Source organism: Diadema antillarum, unplaced genomic scaffold (genome assembly GCF_040938485.1).
Source record: "Diadema antillarum isolate AM-2024a unplaced genomic scaffold, OU_Dant_1.0 seq00002094_RagTag, whole genome shotgun sequence".
In the NCBI taxonomy this organism is placed as follows: Eukaryota; Metazoa; Echinodermata; class Echinoidea; order Diadematoida; family Diadematidae; genus Diadema; species Diadema antillarum.
In genome coordinates, this window is record NW_027272738.1 from 97,612 (window position 1) to 118,487 (window position 20,876).

The 20,876-nt window shown below is 37.3% G+C and overlaps 1 protein-coding gene across 1 annotated transcript; it reads right to left on the reverse strand.

Moving 5' to 3' along the window:
• Nucleotides 1–18,194, reverse strand: LOC139713905 (uncharacterized). Its single transcript, XM_071625627.1, has 5 exons — nucleotides 17,728–18,194; nucleotides 10,691–11,040; nucleotides 8,994–9,064; nucleotides 6,325–7,889; nucleotides 1–285 (listed from the first exon to the last, which is right to left on the reverse strand). The coding sequence occupies exons 2-5, from the start codon at nucleotides 11,006–11,008 to the stop codon at nucleotides 14–16; spliced, it is 2,226 nt and encodes a 741-aa protein (XP_071481728.1). The 5' UTR covers nucleotides 11,009–11,040; nucleotides 17,728–18,194; the 3' UTR covers nucleotides 1–13.
• Between the last annotated feature and the right edge of the window lie 2,682 nt (nucleotides 18,195–20,876).

Consider the following 20,876-nt stretch of genomic DNA (forward strand, 5'->3'; position numbering starts at 1 on the left):
TTTTTTTCGTTTTCTAGGTTCCATTTCTCTGCTTGTCAAGCCAAGTCGCGCACCTTACTCGCTCCCGCAACCGGCGGCACTGCTCCCCGCAGAAGCGGCAAATCATGGTGCGTATTCGACGGTTTGTGAACGAGTAGATGAGCGGATTGAGCATGGCGTTGACGTAGCCCAGCCACATGGCTAGTACGCTGGTCCAGTGTGGCGCCACGTCCATGGGAAAGAAACACGAGTTGATAATGAAGTAGGGAGTCCAGCAAATTACTGCCGTCAGCACCAAGAGACCACCTGTAGAAGACGTTGAAACAAGATAATGTATTGTTAACAGGTTGGTTCATCCATTATTTGATGGTATATTTCATTATGGGCAATATGTAATTCTCGTATTTAACATTTCATCTCGGTAGGCATTAATGCTTTTTCCCCCTTCATTGACTATCCATAATGACTGCATTTAGCCTAACGCCTTCCACAAAATTTTGTTTACGAATATCAATACATAATATATACATATATATATATATATATATATATATATATATACACATTATATGTGACCCTGCACCTCAAAGCAAACAAAAAGTCGCCAGACATGAATTTTTGTTTAAGACCATATTCTGAAAGAGCAGACTCTAAGCTTTAAAATGATGTATAACTCAAATCAAATGGACTCTCCTAACCTATATTAATATTGGAAAGAAAGCACAAACTCAGGAAAAGTGTGAAATGAGAAAAGAAGCTCTGAAGTACAGTGTCTATTCAAGCGCTTAATCTTTACCAAACCGTGCTGGCTGTGCGATGAATGGGACAAAAAACGGGAAGTAAACCACCAGAGTAACAACAATGACGGGATTATCAGATTAAACTGAAATTAAGCATGCCTCATTAACACATTCTGTCCGTAATTAATGCCAACTTTCAAAGCAGTAGCATTTTCTCTTCAAAAGTTATTAGAGTTGAAAGTGAAGAGTGTGGACAAGGTTTTTCAGAAATGAAAAAGGGATTCTAACGACACACCTAATCACACTTTTCTACCAAAAATGTTCGTGATAAACTGCCAAAAACATACTTCCCTGCCCTTTTTATGATACCAAATTTTAGTATAATGTAAAAGAAGACCCGCTCTTTCAGAAAATATGAAAAAGTCAAGTTCGGCTAGGTTGACCCATTTCACTTATTTTCAGTCTTCATGCAAAATCAGTGTGTGCGATTTTATGTTCGTTTTGAGGTGCACTGTCACATATGTATATATATAAATATATATATATATATATATATGTACATATATAGATATATAATTCAAGTGATTCTCGTAGGAGTTAGAGGTTAATGCTATTTTTTTATAAATGCCGCAAACCATGCTATGAGCATTCTGCCAAAAAGATTTTTGAAACAAACTCCCAACATCCAACAGTTACCAACAGCACAATCAGACTAGTTTCTGCGCGGTCTATGCCCTCGTCCCCCAATGTCTCTCCCCCCCTCCCCCTCCCACACACACACACACACACACACACACAAGTCATCTCTCCTCAATATGGCTTAAACTTTCATTTCAAGTACTCTGTTATCATTGGAGAGATTGTGTCGATTTCATACTGCCAAGTCTCATGCATTTTATTCACCATCACCACACCATGATCACTTTACTTCCATATACTTTCCTCAAAAAATGCTGTCTCTTGAGGCACACACCAACACCAACACCAACACACATACAGACGCGTATATGGGTATTCAAATATATACATTGTAATATACTGAGTAAGTTGACCACATGTTGGCGTGATAATAACATAAAAACAAAACTGAATCAAAGTTCATGCTGTATTCACCAACTGTTTATTCCGGCACAAAAATTTGTTGATACTGAGAGAACAATGAAAAAAAAAAAAAACATGAACTTTGTTTCAGTTTTGTTTTTTGACGATATATGATGAACATATATATCGTGTATATATATATATATATATATATATATATATATATATATAATATGTATATATATATATATATATTGTATATATATATATATATATATATATAATCTTATATATATATATATATACATCATTTATAATATATGATATGTACTGTATATATTGTATATATATATATATATATATACATGCAATATATACAGTACAATATATACATATATATATATATATATATATATATATACAATATATACAGTACATACCATATATGTACTATAAATGATATATAAGTATATAAAGAGTTACATAGCAAAACGAGTTAACTTCATTTTTTGTCGATTTTCGATATTCGCGGTTAAACCTGCTAAAACAAAGACAATGATAAGGAAATATGCGATAAAAAACTGACTTTCAATCATAACTTCAAAATATTCTTTGTTATGCAATAAGTGACGAGGTATCTTTGGAAAGGCTTTATTTTGCTCTGACGGTCTGATAGTAGACATACTCTAAAATTTTTAAAATGGCGTTTACCCCAATTTGCCACCAAACTCTTCATTCATGTAGGTATTGGTGTATAGATATAATGCTGTGATATTGTACTATGATCTATCATGTTTTGTCATAACTCTAATAATACGGTTATCTTTTCAATACAATTTTAATATCAGTATTAATGGTGTTATCGTTAGGCATATATTGCTATGAAGTCAATACTGTTCTGGTTGTGAAATGCAAGACCTCACAGAAAGCTCGCAACCTTGGGGAGCTTGCATTCTTTATTTCCTTCTCAGATCAAACGGGAATTTTAGCACATGTAATTCAATCCCTTCATCAGCTTTACCAGTAAAATTGTATATACAGCGACCGAAGGAAATTGATATGTTTTTTGGACATTTTGCAAATCCCTAGAGAGCAGAATGATATCGCATTCTGTTTCCAGTAAGAACGTTTGCTCTCCCTCTCTCTCTCTCTCTCTCTCCCTCTCTTGCTCTCTCTCCCTCTCTCTCTCTCTTGTTTCTCACTCTATCTATCTCTCGTCTCAAATACATATACCCTCACACAGGCAAACACACACATATACATGTATATCATACACATAATATCATTTTACAAAGAAACATGCGAACATTGTGTTAACAATGTCTGTTTTGTTTGTGTGTTCTTTATCTTCTAGTTGTTATGTCTTGAAACTGTGAGACCCTTTTGGGCTTTCTTTACACACGCACATACACACACACATACATGTATATATATATATATATATATGTATATATATATATATATATATATATATATATATATACGCACTCTCAGATACTAAATGCCAGATATCAATATTGACATTTCTTTCTTTGTGGGCTTACAATGGCTTCTCTCGTTACAGCAATCAGAAGAATGCATAACAGTTTCGTGTATAAGGTAGAGACACGTGAGTGTTTAAAACTTTCGAATGTATCATACACTAAATTAATCAGCAAAAAGCCTTGCGACGTGACTGAATTCTAGATCAACTTCGTCGTCACGTGCTAAACATCCGGTAGAGGCCGACCTTGCATGAATATCAACGACTTTCGAGGTCTGTATATACCAGAAATTAAAAAAAACCCTCGATCAGCTCAAAGTATTGAGCAAGAAGCGTATTTGTTTTTGTATTCTTTTCCTTTTACATTTTTTTTTTCGTCACTTCAGCCAGGTTTCGGAATCAGCAGCAGCAGAGCAGTACCCGTCTTACCAAGTGCACATCTTTCTTACTTATTGGTCAGTTTGTCATAAAATCAAAGAATGTGTTATTTTTTGGCCTCATGTGTTTTGCAAGGAATTATCCAATATCATCAAGTATTTTCACAATATTCAAATGTAGATATACAGAATTGTTAGTATCAGTTGAATAATTACTTTCATCTCCAACTCATTTTTGTGTGGTTTGTATACAGAAGTAAAACTGTTTGAAACTTTGTTGCCCTTTGAGACAGGTCAAGTCTACATGAGGAAAATTAATTTACATGTAATGATAATGATAGTAGTAGTAAGGAAATATGTCAGTCCCAATACTCATTTCCTAAGTATAGTGTTATAATTATGAATCTTTATATGTATGCTGTATATGCTATATGTGTATCTAGATATGTATCAAGCCTCTATCATATCGTAGTTGACATGTATTATCAAAGCGATATAATTTTCAATTTCTGGTAACGACATGATGAAAGTCGCGCCCCTAAATAAAGAAATATACTACTACATATTCTAAATGAAATAATTCAGGACACCTCAAACCTAGTCTCGAAATTGCATAGACAGTTAAACGAGCTTGTAATGTTTATACTGGTGATCTCACTCAGACTTCTCGACCCCACCCCCCCCCCCCTTCCAACCGTCTTGTTATATTTCTTAGTCTCCGTACCCGCTCCCTCGTATAAAATTTCATATCACTGTGGCGTTTGGAGAAGTAGTCTCATATCACTACATGCTTGTAGGCCTATGTTTTTTGCAGTCAACCATGTTACAAAAACAGTCATATATATCTCATGTAGCGGTGGCATGCTTGCGAAAGTAGCCGGTTGGATTGTAGTAACAATGATGCCAGGAACGTCGGGAATCTACCATAAATAGAATATATCATCATCGACATCATTATCATATTCGCTAAATGTGTCATTGATTATTGTAATCACTATCTTCGGTAAATGTGATCTGATGCTCTGTCCTGATGTGTGAATGCTTTGTCATACATTTACTAGAGCTTTTTTTTCTATGCCAAGTGGGACTGCCAGATTTTATCCTTAAGAAGTGTCATCTAATTCCGTTCCATTGTCTAACTATGCCAGCAACTTAATCTTTGGAGATAAACGTGGATTCAACATTGGGCGCCTTCTCTTGTTTACAGACCGCCGATAGACCCACCCTACACGACCGTAGCACGATACGCCAGTAGAAAGAAGGCCTTAACCATATAATGGTAACTTGACAGTCATATCATGCTTTAGATTTTCTGCGAAGAGTAATCTTTTTCGAAGAATCTGCACTTAATAATAAGGGTTCCTGGAGGGATCGATGACTAATGGTGCAATAAACTCGGAAGGGCATCAATATATTCATAGAGTGTATTTCACGCACAATAGCCTTCATGGTAAAAGATCAAGTTCACACAGACTGCACGCATAAAAGTTGTCGTCTGCGCAGTGTCGTATTTCATTGTTTGTTCTCTTTTGCTCTTGCTTCCTTATTGTCCTTTCTGCTTCTGTCTATTTTGAAAGGTTGTTTACTTACTTGCTAGTGTGTATGTGTGTGTGTGTGTGTTTTATTGTCTGTTTGTCTGTGTGTTTCTTTACATCTGAACTTTTTCCCGATCATTTCCTTTCATTTTCACTCTTCCGACCTCATCCAAACTGTTCTCACCCTGTTCTTTCCTGCTTATGAGTGAGTGGGTGTATGCGGGGTCGAGTGCATCAACATAGTACACGCTGTTTGTGCGCGTGTGGGTGACCGTTGGTGTTTGTTTGTTTGTTTGTTTGTTTGCTTGCTTGCTTGCTTGTGTTTATGTGTGTGTGTGCGTGTTTATGTCCTGTTCCCCGTGTCAAACTTTAAGCAGAAGCAACTTGACAATATACAGATCATATGATATTTTAATTCTAATAACCTTTATAATTATTTGACCCGCGTGTTTCATAGCTATGCATCCGCTTCGACAAACTTCACAGCATTTCATCAGTCCACATTTCCTGTTGTTTTTAGCTTAGTCATGAAACGCGTTGGTTTTTAAAGTATGTCTAAGTTGCACCTGCAAATGATGTAAGCATAGTACACAAAAAAAAAAATATGTTCTCAAGGAAAACTTAGCTATGTCAGCATGCGCGACCCGATGACCTTGCTCTTTGAGAGTATTTGATTGTATAGTACCCGTACTTTCGCCTGTGCCAATTTGCTTGTCCCACAATGTATGATTTTTAGATATTGATGCCCTTATTGTTGAGGGAAATGTTGCGCCTCAAGCCAGTCTCAGATGTGCTATGACATAGACCTTCGGAGAACAGTCATTTCTATTTTTTTCTATACCCCTTCCTTGACAAAGGTATAGCCAACAGTCATGTTGCAGTCTTTGGAGAAGAGAGTTCAAATATCTAGAAAAAAAAATCCATCAATATCACTATCGACGGTTCCCACGGTGCTGCAAGACGTATAGTATTAGTTATCCTCCAAACTTAAGTTGTTACAATTATGTTACTGATTACTGGTATGAAATTAAAGTGGCATGAAAGCGACGGTTCTGTATGCTTGGGGACGTGTTGCATGATGAATGCACATGATCTCCTTCAAAAGACAAAGGAGTATAAATCTGCATGAGAGAATCCTTCTGGAGTGATTATAAAATAATGTAACTTACCCATTAAGGCCACCTGTTTGTCTGCCGTCAGCTGCGGCCTCATGCTAGGTCTCCTGCTATTCCCGCGACGAATCTTGGTTCCTCTGTGACCGACCTCGAGGAGCTGTCCCGACGACACGCTTACCAAAGATACTTTTCTCCGCCTCTGCGTTCCCGTATTCAGAGTCGCATACCTTGACGTTGGTCCAACGTCGGGAACGGGAATCGCATTTGGGGAACTCCCTTCGCTTGCCATCTGACCTTGAGATGCTGGAGAAGTGGCGTTCTCAGTCGTTGAACTACCTTCTTTACAGTCCGTGCTGTCGAGGATGGTCGTATCCTCCTGGGTCTGATCTTCACAGCACACTGGCAACTCGATAGGCATGTCGGTCTGTGTTTCGGAAGAATGATCATCATCATAATCCTCATCATCACCAAGGGCGTTCACCTCAGTTGCGTTCCCAGCAGCAGCAGCATCACCCGAGAAGTCCTCCACTTTGACTAAAGGAACCTCCATCCGGGGACTGCTCTCCACCTCTGTGACTCCAGAGTCGAGGGTTGAGTCGTTTGCGGATAATTCGTCTCCTGTGATGGAATCGAGGTCAACTGCTAGTTGCTGAATGGAAATAATGACTTGTTGGCTTTCGTCAATCGATGTTGATACCGACTTGTCCTCCGGCTGGAGTTCTATTTCCTCAGTCTGCTGAAACAATGGTGTAAAGGTGTCTTGATGTTCCATTGATGAACTCCGGTCTTCTGAGAGCATGCCGCTGAGGGAGGGAGCTGCGTCGCTGCTATCATCAGAATCCATGGCACCAGCCGACGCAGCTTTGCGGAGGTTGTTTGACATGACCAGTTGTTTAGCTCTCAGCCTAGGCAACGAGTCGTATTTTGAGTTCCGATAGGACTTCTTTTTCTTTTGCAACTCTTCAATGATCTTTGCCACGGATGGTTTTCTTCGAAGGGAGACCTTAACGTTGAGACTGTCTTCATCACAATCATCTTCACCGTCGTTGCTGGCGGAATTATTGCAGTTGGGATTGGTTCGCCAGGTAAAGGTGTCGACATCCCCATGGCCTGAGTGTCCCGGAGACTGTTCGTTGTTGGCGTCTTGTGCCACTGCATGGCGACCCTCCGACGGAGAGGTGTAGCCAGAGTCTGAGGTCACTTTGTCTTCGTCTGAAATCTGTTTCCTGTCTACGTGTTCGTCGGATTTCTTCTCCAGACTCGACTCGGGGTTCTTCCGCCTCAGCGAACTTTGGGCGTACGACGACTTCGATCTGAACGACTGGTGAAGCTGCATCTTCCGCTCCTTCTTGAAGAGGTGGTAGACCACGAAGACGTAGGAGAGGAGCATGACCGGTATCGTGACGCCATAGATGGCGAAGAAGACGACGAAGTAGAAAGTGCACATCGTCCAGATCGGAGAGCACTGGTGGGTGTCGAACATGTACTCGTAGGACGACAGGACATGGAAGAGAGGTAACACACCAATGATGCAAGACACCAGCCAAGTGGACACGATCATGAGGAGAATTCGTGTGGCTGAAGGCGGGAAGCGCTTCGACCAGACGACAGTCAGGTACCTGTCATGGAACGTAACGGAAGGCGGTACAACTATGTCATATGTGTCCAAATCATGAATGACTTCATTATGTCTCCCTTGATAAACTAGCAAGTATTAATGCATGTGTAGTCGATGGATAAGCCAATGAAAGTTAATTGGAATTGGTTTGAAACATGGTCACGCCGTTCAACTGTGACTTGATTATTCACCCAGACGGATATTGAGGCTGTACAATCGTCGTGTCGGGTAAACCAACGGGCACCGACGGGGTCCGTTTCTCAATAACTTTCTTCAATCGTCGTAAATAACAACATATACATTTTACTTTGAAAACAGGCACCTTACAAGTAACAAGGTATGAGGGTATACGCAGTTTGCTAAAAATATACCTGCAATCTATTATTCTACGCAATATGCTTCGTACTTCTGTGAACAGAAGATAAAAATAAAATAAACTAGATAGATTGTAATGTCAGATAATCAGAAAGAATTTGATGTCATAGACTTTTATCTTTTCTGATAGAGGTTTTCTTGTGAGAGAGAGAGACTCAACGTTTGCATAACTTTACATAACATTATTAAAGGATCACTTAATTTTCCTAAATTACGTTTATTCTCTCCACAATCATGACAAAAAAGAAACACATGATTATGAAGAATAACAATATATATATATATATATATATATATATATATATATAAGTATTGGAACAAGTTCACTCGGTTGACAGCAGGTTCATCCGTATTTATTGCTACTCGGAGTTTCATGCCACCTCCATGAGGCGCAATCATCAGGCAATCTGATGATTGTTCCTTATGGAGGTGGCATGAAACTCCGAGTAGCAATAAATACGGATGAACCTGCTGTCAACCGAGTGAACTTGTTCCAATACTTCTGTCTAAAGCCCTTCCTTTGAGGATATCGAGCACTCTTCATAGAAGGATAGAATCACCAAGTGTATAATTATATATATATATATATATATATATATATATATATATATATATATATATATCGCATTCAGTGTACTGGCAATGCTGTTATGCTCTATTGCATTCCCAGATGGTCTGTTTGATAATGACATAAAAGATGAATCATTCAATGATCCAAGTACGAGCTCACCTGTCGACCGCTATCCACAGAACAGTCAACGAACTGGCAACCGGAAATGACACCGAGGCAAATCCGTTGAACTGTGACGAAACGAAATGGAAAACATTTATTAAGAGGGAACGTTGATATTAATAGATAATAATGAGTGAATATCTTCGACTGTAAACATGGAGGGGATGCTTATCAAGAAGAAGATAACATGACCTCGAAAAGAATGAATCATTACTCATGGCCCAAGCTACATGACGATTACTTTAAAATATAAACTTTATTCAAATACCATAATATTGTATGAATGGTCATTGATCGTAAGCAACATCAATGCAATGTTTATGATCAAAATTTTATCCATTTTGATGGCAATTATCAAGATCAACGCTTCACCCATTCTGATACCAATGATATCAATTATTGCCAAAGTGGTCCCTCCGTTAAAGGCCCACGTCATCCTACTTTCAAAATTGACATGAGAAAATGCTTTCAAAGATTTCTAGAAGTGTTTTTACACCTCGGGACTTACCCCAGATCAAGAGGGTGACTTTCGTGTATTAGAGACATATTATATGAACATCAGATATGAAAATATAGGATCATATTTCAGCTGTTGAAAAGCCACTTGATGATCGATGATGGTATTTTGTCTAGATTTGACAGTTGTTATCTTTTTAGTTTCTACCGTCGCTTTTTTTTTCTCACGCTCAAATAACATCTCATTTTTCATGTTCTGTTCCGCACGTAACTGATGTATATTGGATAAGTATCACGGTTGAGACAATTATGATTTAGTTGGCATCTGAAAGTCACGAATGCATGATAAAAGAAGCTAGATAAAAAGAAAAAAACGACATAAGACCGCTTAGTGAAATCAAACTTAACAATATTGAGACCAGGAAAAGTTGTACGCGTATCACGCAACTGTGACAAGTCAATGGCACGTCGACATTCTAGAGACTTATATTTCCCACACGCTCTTAAATCTACTGAGTGTGGTTGGTAATGTTCTTAAGGTTTACTCCTTAGTGTTTGCACTGATGTGCCACATATAACTATATCACGCCGTTATAGTTCCTTATCCATTCCAAAGTCAATAGACTTACTTCGGGTGATCAAATTGTTTTCATTTGATCAAATAAATTTTGACGAACTCTAGTGTTGTCTTTATACGAGAAATAAATCCTCGATTGTCGTGTACAAACAAATCAGCGATGATTAAGGCTAAACTTCAGTTAGTTTCTATTGCTCTTTTTTGTTCGAAGAAACGGTTTTATTTGACAAATAGTAGTTTGTGTGAATTCATTTTTCTTTAGAACTGTGATGAGTCTAGCACTGACAACGTGAAATGCGTTTGCTGTGAGTGGCATGTCATTTGCAGAGGAAATGAAGAATTGTGTTCAAATGTTGCCAAAACTATCTTATGTTTTGTTTATATCCAAAAGCCCGAGGTGTGGTATCATTGGTGATGATAAGTAAACATTCATAACATTAAAAAAAAAATCCATATCACCGTATTTTGTGATTCTATCACAGACTCGTCACTTGCCCGTCTGATTTAAAATATTTGTGCAATCCCATTTTACAAATCCAGTATATTGCGTACAGCCTTATTTTTTCGACTTTACTCGCAGTCTCATCAGCACAGCATATTGATTCAATTCTGGTATATTGTGGGGACTGGACAATGTGAAACGAGTACACCCACTCCTTACCCCGCACAGCGGCTTGTTGTGCGATAGCAGCGCTCCCTGGTCGAACACGGACACGAGGGCAAACGGCATACTGAAGACGGTGATGCAGAGGCTGACGATGTTGAGGTTCAAGATCAGGTAGTTGTGGATGTTCTCACGCAGAGCGCGTACTCGCAGGATAGTGATGGTGGCCAGTGAGTTCGCCGCCAGCGACACCGTGATAATGGCAGCCAGGGTAACAGCCGCAGTCGCCGATGTTCCCCTACTGTGCCCCTCGTGGTCATGGTCGGGCTCGTGGGTCGCCAGCGAATCGTTCGATAAAAGTATCTCAGACGACATCGGGAACTTTGTCTAACGAACGGCACGTGGAGCTGCAACGTACAAATGAAAATATAGAGATATTCTAAGCTGGTAAAACTATGATCTAAGTGATGAATGCACTCTAATATGTGATGGATTAATGCATGAATGAATTTGAATTTATTGTCCAATACAAAATCATAATCATTGTACATGTTTACAAATATGTAGTCACATGAAAAAAAAAATAATAAGAACCAAGATATACGCGGATGTGTAGACCAGCGAGCGCAACGGAGTATGCTTTATCCAACGATCTTGTCAAATAGAAAACAAACAAACAAACAAACAAACAGACAGACAAACAGACAATTGGGTAATGGGAGAAAAAGACGGGCTCAAAATCCTACAAGTTAGAAAACCTGGGGTATAAAAACAAATAAAACCACAAGCAAGATTTACCTACACACATCAGATCTGTCACCGACAGCTGATATCTGCGGGAACTTTCCTTTCAAACTGACAATCACAACCGAGACGGAAAGATACGAGATCATAGTCACGTAATCAAATATGTGAAGTAATCTTGACAAACAAACAAACACACACACACACACACACACACACACACACACACAAAGAATATGACCTTTCAAATAGGACATTCCTTACTTTAGAGCATCTTGTAATGTAAATATAATCATATATGCTTCATTAATTGAGAACATTATTTTGATGATTGATTCTAAATGCGAACATTAAGAATGCTAAGTATGTCATTGCCCGTGCTCTGCAGTGTCATCGGGACTATTTGATTAATATCTATTTTGGTGTCCTTTCACTTGCTTCACAAGAGGAATCCGGACTTATCAAGAGATACTTGTAACCAATTTAATGACACTCAATGACACAACTAAGACATCTTTTTATTCTTTCATTAAGCAATTTGTCTCATAAATTGTCTACTCTGAGTTTCTCTAATTTCCTTTCTCTTCCTTATCGTCTGTCATTTCTCTTTCGAACATTTCTCAGTCCCTCCCCCCCCCCATCTTCACATATCGATTTCAGCAATGTCCGCTTTTTGTTTTGTCGATACCAACGTGTCCGTGTGGCAATCCATTAAAGGTGAAGACCCCCTTGCCAAGTGGCTATGTGTGCGTGTGCACCTGCACGATCGTATAATTATGCTCTAAAGGTATTGTCATCTCTTTATTTAGGTCATTTCACAGTTACAATCTGAGTATGTGCAGTAAAAGTTATTGCATTCCTCTCGGAATTGACTTATTACTCATTCAGGTGTTTTTGGAAAAACTGAAGAGGTTTACATGAACATGAAGCATGTTGTATGAACTACGGTACGTGCATATCGAATTTACAATGGACTGTGTATTCCTTTAAAGCAAATTTAAAAAATCCATACTCTTGTAGCACTTCACATGTCAATTACCAATTTAAGCTTGAGCGTTTCGTACTGCTCTTCTAATTTAAAGATGAACCCATATCATTTGAAACGTCTGTGGGTTAGATGTCATTGCATACCATTGCTAACTGTGAATTCACTTATTGTACAGCCATCTTAAATTTTAACAGTATTTCTGTCGTGTTAAAGCTTATTGAATAACGATTTGAATTTTACAGTCATTTTCTGTTAGACGCTTTCTAAATGTTATGTTACTCTATAATATATTTCTTTATTTTACTAGGTTGCTTTATCAAGAATAAAGGTAAAAGGTTAACTTCAAACGCCATTATGACAGTTATGTTATGAGAAATACATTCCACATAATATATTGACAGTGTACTGTTTATGCCCATCCTTAAGACGGTAAAATAGTGTATGTTTGTGGAAGTGCATTTAACATTGAAAAAAGGGTATCGAAAAATTAAAAAGTTCTGTATTCAGCGGGTACGACGTTCACACATAATAGTTTGTTATCCTTAAGCGTCCCATTCGTGTGTTGTCGATTGTATAATGCATGTATAGATATCTATATGTTGATAGATGTATATGGATATAGATGCTTAGATAAGTGGGTAGATGTGTGTGTGTGTGTGTGTGTGTGTGTGTGTGTGTGTTAGAGAGAAAGTGAAATTTTGTATGGAAAAGAGAGTGAAACTTTTTAAGGAAGTATATAATTCTATTATTCTCGACAATAAAACAGAGGGAAAATATCAAGAGGTTAAGGATCCTTGTGTAGATCGGGAATCAAAGCATTCAACCATGAGCACATAATATAGGCCTATACTGAGCCGTGGAGTTTTATTGTGACCATCACGACCTCAGCTTTCAAAGCCATGGCTGTATAAAAAAAAGGGCTTGTTTCCTGTCAAATTCACAAGAGGATACAAGGTTCTCTGTCCTGAAATGTGAGTGGTTGAAACTCTACCCTGGATTGCGTTTGCTTCCTCTTATCTTTTTTTTTTCTTCACTCGTTGTAAAGGACAGGATTGATCCAAGGATGTGTTGCTTTCAAGACATATCCGTCGGTTGGTAAGATGATTCGATTCTCGTATAGACACCGCACAGCATGAGGCATAGCAGGTATACGGAGTTCTTAAAGGAACTATTCACTGATCAATGTCTTCTTTTTATTTGGGAGAATTGTTCTATTTCATGTGGATTATCTGATTATTGTGAAGATTAGATACATCCGAAAGACTAACAATTGAATTCCATAGTTTCAGCAAACTCTCTTTACCAGATCGAACAATGATGAGAAATCGATTTTTATAGCAAACTTGCACTGTGGTTTGTTTGTCTGTTTGTTTGATTGATTTTTCTTCCCACACGATTTCATACATAAATTAAGATTATTGATTTTTGTATGAATAGTATGATTCTTCATACATAATTCAATATGGTTAATATCAAAGAAGAGACATTGCAAGCGTGTGGACGTCTGACTTAAAAAAAAGAAAACAAAAATCAACCTGACCTTGTCATATTGCCCACGAAAGTGACCAGAACAATAGTCGATTTGGTTTCCAAGGATGTGACGTCACTGTCATGGATTCTTGGCATTACGGTTGGCAAGAGTATAATTCACCAGTTAGCATACAACAATAACCAAAAGACTGTTTGTTTTAAAGCTGTTAATGGAGTGGACTTTGCTAAGGTATGGTAGGGTGAAAAGCGGTAATCATGGGAGCAAGCTTCCGGACGACATAAGCGTGTTAGAATCACTTATGGGTAAATAACACTGATTCTACAAAGGCAAATAAGAAGTTAATTTCCTGTGAATTGAAAGAAAAGAAAAACGACAAATTTGCATCAGACCTCCAAGGACGAGTCTCCAATCACCCCCACCCACCCCCTCCTGTTTTTGTTTTTCCACGATGAACGGGATGTTATCACTTGCAAACGAATCTCGACACTTTTTCAATCACTCCCCAGTAACACGAATTATGTTGTTCTGATTCCTCTTTTCCCCCAGTTGAGTTTAGCCCCCTTCAGGTCTTTTTCGTTTGCTTGTAGATCTCCTTCCATTAGTTTTGGTTGCTTGATTCCATTAAAAGACTGAATCGCAGAGCAGCTTCCAAATTAAAGATCGAACCACTCTCCGAATGTGTTCTTAGATTCCATTTAAAACATTTCTGCTCTCCCCTTTTCATATTCCCCGGATGTTTGCCGGTATGTAAGGCTTCGCCAGTACCTCAAGATAAGTAGAAATCAAGTGATTTTTAAAGTTAATGTGACAAACCGAAATCAATCATTGTCCTTTTTCCCTAAAAGTTCTGTCACTATGGCAGAGTCATTCTATTTCGTTTTATCTAGTTTCGCTTGCCTTTAAGAAGCCCATTTCTCCCAACAAAAGCAACCCTAAAAAAAGATCAAAATCGTTTTCCTGAATGCGACATCCTCTTGTGCCAAATAACCAACACTTATGATCATTTGTGCAACATCTGTGAGAGAGAAAAAAAAATCCAAACACATAATATACACATTTCGCTTTTACTTTCAAGCAACATCAACAAAATACCGTAAAGAGATCAAAGCAAATGAAGAGTTTGTTTGCAAAAACCGATAAGTCCATATTTACCAAATGGAGATATTTGCGATTAAAGGTCAAAAAAATAAAGAGAATAATAAGAAAATTTTTGCTTCTTTTGACCATAACTTCAAAAAATGTACCTTAATATGTAGCGACCAATATATCTTTTAAAAGGTACTGTTTTGTACTTTGTGACAAAGACCGTACTTCAAAATCTTCAAAAATGGACTTATCGGTTTTTGCGAACAACCTCTTTAAATACAAACACGAATAGGACTTTGGCTGGGGAAAAGGAAGAGGAAGCAAATAAGATGAAAGAATAAGGTTGAGAGGAGCAGTTTAAAGGGATGACATATGGAGAGTTCGGTTTCAAAAGGTACTACATCCATAATTTCAAGTTCTGAGAAAAACGTGATTTTTTAATTATCATATTTAGGAAGCTCAAACTGGAATGATATTTCCCCCATTATACTGCTAGATGATACAACACTAAAGGCACTCTCTAAGAAAATCCAGGTCCATTCATTTATTTTTTATGAATTAAATTTTTTTATATTTTTGTGGATGTAATACCTTTTGAAACCGAACTGATTTTTAAATGTAATTTTTAAATACTTTCTGGTTGGAAATTCAGCTTTTCGTTAGTATAGGTGTAAAGAGGTCCTAAAAATGAGTACATCAAGACCAAAAAGTGGATTTTGATGGGAAATGGATGTAGTACCTTTTGCAACTGAGCTCTTCATATATAGTGTTGGTTGAGATAAGGCTCTGAGCTGATAACTTTTTGCGAGATAAACCAAGGTTACAGAGTGAATAAATCTAAGAGGAGTTCAAAGTTTAGTTCATTACAATCAGATTCCTTTGTTTTTGATATCTCAGCCATTTCAAAAACTATATATTCATCCAGTAAACTTTGAATCCGTCTTAGAATTACTTGCTCTTTCATATTTCATGAGAGGTTTCTCATTATTTCTCTATGAAAAAAAAAGAATTGGAAACCTGAAGCCGATTCTTAACCAAGGCTATATAAATTATCATACCTTTTATAGGGTACAAATTCCTCTTATAAATCTGGTAGCCACTGTCCTATAATTCCTTGATTATTTCGTTTTTGATGGGTCGGGAAAATCTTTCCAAAGCTCAGACACGTTTGGAAATGTTTTAGGTAAGCTTTGTGAATCAAATAGCTTTCAATATGTTCAACACTGAAATACTGACAGAAAATATTCTAATTTCACTAATTTCAAAGAAAGAAAATCATTATATCGAGTTACTAGATACAACTTCCAAATGCATTTCATGATTTCCCTTTCATATCATTTTATTCATTAGAAGTTTGGAGTGACCCCAATACGTCACTGTATACATTCTTCCTCTAAAGTTCCTCAAGAGGTTATAGGCATAATGTACTTTGAGACCAGAAATTTTCCAGAAATTTGATATTGTTTTTTTTTTAGATGTCCATTTATTCTTTATCTGAAGAATAACATGTGACAGATAAATAGATAAAGAATTAAATTTGTAAATGTCAATATCAAATATATGATTCACATTCATTTTCTACCTTAACATTCAGTTTTTACCTCCTCATGGGAATAGAGTTTATTAATGGCTGCTTCTAAATAGTGTTTTCGATGGCTTGATTTTATAAGCAAAACATTTGAAAAAATACCGTTTCTTTTCGCGCACTTTGTTTTTCCTCGTTGCGAGACGTGAGAGCGTGCACCTTCATTCATAAAGCAAACAACGTTTATGGACTGAAGACTTAATCACCCTCTTGTACAGAATAACAACCTGGAAGGAAACTTTAAGGGAAGATGGCATGAGGTCAAAGAAAAAAAGGATAGACAGGAACTGATTGTGTGTGTGTGTGTATTGTTTTTGTTTTGTTTGTTTTTTTACAGATTTTCACGACTGCTTTTCAGGAAACGATCTGCATTTTTTTTTTGTCTGTGTGTTAACCATGCTCCTTATCCTGTTTGGTATCTTCCACCACCTTCCGTCATTTTGCTCTCAACAAACAGTGTTCATGCCGCACTAGCACTCGTTTCCTGTCAAAAACACAACTGTGGAGAGTATTGCTAACCCTTAACGTATATTTGAAAAAAAATGTCGTGCATAGTTTCCCTTTACTGTTGTTTTGCTTTTTCTCGTCAATGTCCTGTTCCACATACTTGACACAGCAACCACAGATCGAATATAGGCAACTGATCTTACCGGACAATACACGGTTTACTTGTTGGACAGGGAAAAAAAAGACTGTTGTGAACACCTTATAGTTTGCCATTTTTCTACTTCACAGCGTTCACTACTAAATCATCTTCATTTCCATTTTTTTTTTAATAAATCGTTATCAAGAGAGCGGATGTCCAAGCATGAAGTTCTGTAAGTGAGGAGTATTACAGCAGGCATTAATCTAATCCATGCACTATTGTCGGTGCTCCAAGACACCTTTAAGAGATTCGGTATACTTTAAGGTAAAAAAAAAAAGCTTTCTACATCGCTGAAAGGACTTGAGAAGTTATGGATGATTTTCGTTGCCAAATACATAACGGGCGCTGAAATCAAGATTTAACCAGAAGAAGTAATATTACAAACAAACAAACAAACAAAGTTGCATTTACCTTTCTCCCAAGCGGTATAATACGGGTGTTGGTTGGATGTTAAGAAAAAAGATGTACATCAAGATATTGTCAAGGCGCTTCGTAAGCAAAGTTAACGCGTTCTCACTCTTGCTTCAAAATTGAATACTAGTGAAAAACTTACCTGTTCTTTTATTTTCTTGTGTTGTCCTTTCCTTGTTCCAGGTTACATTTCAATATTCCTTGAGGTCATTTCCATGCATGGAAAATTACCACCAAAAATGTAAGCGTCAAAGTGTACCTGTAGGCTGCTTTCAGGAAAGATATCCAACGGGGCAAGATTATTGTGAAGCAGATACAAATGCTGTGACTTTCACGTCAAGATCAAAGGTTTAGTCCCACTTATAGACCATTAGGGAGTCACGACGTCACGTACTGATGGTCATCGGTCAACGACTCCCAGAGAAATGTGCTCGTCAGCTGCTACGATAATTGTCCTTTAATGCCTCGTGTCCAGGTCATGTTTTGCCGTGAACAATCGAGAAGTGTTTTGTATCCAAGGGGATGAAGAGGTGAATTCGATACTGTCCAGTACGACACTCTTACTACAGGATACCAGCAAGAAGAGATCTTCTTGCAACGTCGAGTCCTTCGGAGCTGTGTCAACATAAATGCGAACGTCACGATGCAAGCTGTTCTCTACCAAGCGTTAGCTCACGTACGGGAGTTCGGGTTAAGTTCCTGGTTAAGATTTCTACATTAGTAGTAAAGTTCCTCTTCTCTGCGCAACTTTTGTTTTCGTCTCTGCCCGAAGTGCGCTGTTAAATGTGAGGCTCATCATGTACGGCCTTGAAAGTTCTAAGAGCACATTCGGAAGAGGGTTCACACGTTTAATCAACGTTAAGTAAAGTCTCAGGTTTTTGACCTTTCCATTCTGCATGAGAGGAAATGTGCAGTCATTACAAAGGCAGACGGGAAAACAAGGAAATAGAATGACTTGGCTTGTAGTGAGAAGCCCATAGCGTAATGCATCTCCTACCATGTTTGATTTATCTTTCATGTATGCCTTTATGCTTGCTGTATACCATTTCAGATAAACAAAAAAGATAAACAAACAACATATCACTTGAAGGAATTTTTCACCAATTTCAAATTTTCGGCCGGGGGTTTCTCATTGACCAGAACAAAGTATGAGCATTCTTCACATCTTCGCTCAATTTGAAAATTGAAAACCTAAGAAATTATTTTTGCCAGAGAAAGTAACGGTGAAGTTGTTTTCATAGCTGTCGAACAACAACAACAACAACAACAAATTCACATATTATGTGCAAACCGATGAGTATAGTACGTTTATGACGTCATCAACTCACTTAATCTGCCTAGTGTGTGGATGTATGATCTATACCACTGTAACTTGAAACGTGAAGAACTTAAAAAATGATTCTTATTTCTCATGCGATCTTGACAAAAAAAAAATGTTGTAAATCTATTTCAGTTCAATTTGACTGATATTCATATCCATTCGCCCACAAAAATCGTAACAAAATATAAGATATACACAATCATTATTTCATCATTCTGTGGAAAATTCACGAAAAAAAATATCATGAAATGAAATAATATATCTTACATAAATGAATTATTTGAATGATTATTGAATAACCAAGGATTTACAGAAAAGATTAGAAGATTAACAGGAAAATAAATATTGTGATTGAAAAAAGTGGCCCACTGAAACGCAAGGTTTGCAAGACGTGGTTCACTTCAGATGTATTATTATCTATGAACTATCACCCGAAATTGGTCGGTCTTATTAATCAATAAATTAATTCATGCACAGAAAAAATATAGACAGTAGCAATTTTCTAATTAAAAAAAAAATGATACAAATTACAAATTAAGACACTGGCAACAGCAGTGTTACAAGCTACAGACATATGGATTGAGTCGTGTGTACCGGAAAAGGCAACACAATAGTGCAAAATTAATGTCCATATAGATCAACATACATACACACATACACATAGATAATATAATAAACACATTTACACATGATAAATGATGGACACGACATCATACAAGGAAGAGCTTAGAGCACAATTACATTACAAAACAACGAAGAACAAGAAAAAAAGATGGGACAGAAGAACGAAAAAGATGTGACAATTCTCTTGCTTTCATGTTAAAAATGTCCCTCATGGCGAACACTTATTTACAACCTGTATAGGTTCTACTGAAGGCGACATTCGGATGATTTTCAGACTTTTGCATTTGATTATCTCTAAATTGAATATACTGGTTACAGAGTTACAGAATTTATAGTGATTGGAATAAGAAAAACTATTTTTTTTTTCACAATTCAAAACAAATCACAACGACAAGGATGATGACATAGCAACTTCACATAAAAAATGCATGAGAGATTGCTCATAGAAGCCGAACAAAAGAAGAAATCATACATACATTTTACAAAGGTGAACTTTAGTGTATGTATTGTAATGACAATACATAACTATAACATATTTAACTGGAATATGTGAGCCTCCTATGTCATCATCCTTGTCCGGTGTAATATATTTTTGGTTTTTCAGATTATTGGTTTGTCTGCAGCTCAAGAACAACAATAAATTCCACAAACTGGGCACTATTAATCTATATATTATACATAATGCAAAATTATGTAAATCGTCGGGAATATCCCATAAAGAGGGGAGTTTACACAGACAGACGAAATACAAAGTGTTTAAGACATAACTGTGAACCGAGTTAGAGTTCATTTGTTATTTTCCTAGGCATATTGCTTCTTGCCTTCAAAATGGATATCCGGCAAATGATGGTTTGATCGTCAAACAGGTCTCTCAGGTAAAGTGGTGTTTAAAAGATATAAAACTACCCTGGCAGATAGTGTACAGGAACATTGTTTATCCTTGCTGTCTTTATTTGCATTACCACTACATGTATCTGATTATCGTTAAAAAATCATGTCGGGGGAAAGGTTTTAGTTTCATTCCTTTGCGTAATTGGAGCAGTTTGTGATATGAGTAATTTGCCATTTCTTTACCTGTTGCGTGCTGTGTAGATTGTGGACGTAGTGTTACAAAGATCTGATTTGTAACCAGTTTTCATTTGTTAGTTGTTGCTAGGTAGGACGACGTTGGATAAGAGTTTCTTGTTGCCAAGGAAAAGATTTTGTTCTCTGGTATCTGGAGTATGACATTTGAGTACATTACGAGTCTTCCCTATTCAAACAATGAGTAGTTTCCACGTTTCACAAACACCTCAGTATTTAGGGCGGTTAGTTGGCTCAGTCAGTAGCGCGTCTGCCTCACGATC

What these genes read in the sequence shown, in the direction of transcription:
- LOC139713905 (XM_071625627.1), bottom strand. Translation starts at nt 11,008, where the DNA reads ATGTCGTCTGAGATACTTTTATCGAACGATTCGCTGGCGACCCACGAG. An exon ending in CTGTGGATAGCGGTCGACAG is followed by an intron (nt 7,890 to 8,993) that starts GTGAGCTCGTAC and finishes GTTCCATGACAG; the next exon opens with GTACCTGACTGTCGTCTGGT. An exon ending in CAAACAGGTGGCCTTAATGG is followed by an intron (nt 286 to 6,324) that starts GTAAGTTACATT and finishes CGTCTTCTACAG; the next exon opens with GTGGTCTCTTGGTGCTGACG.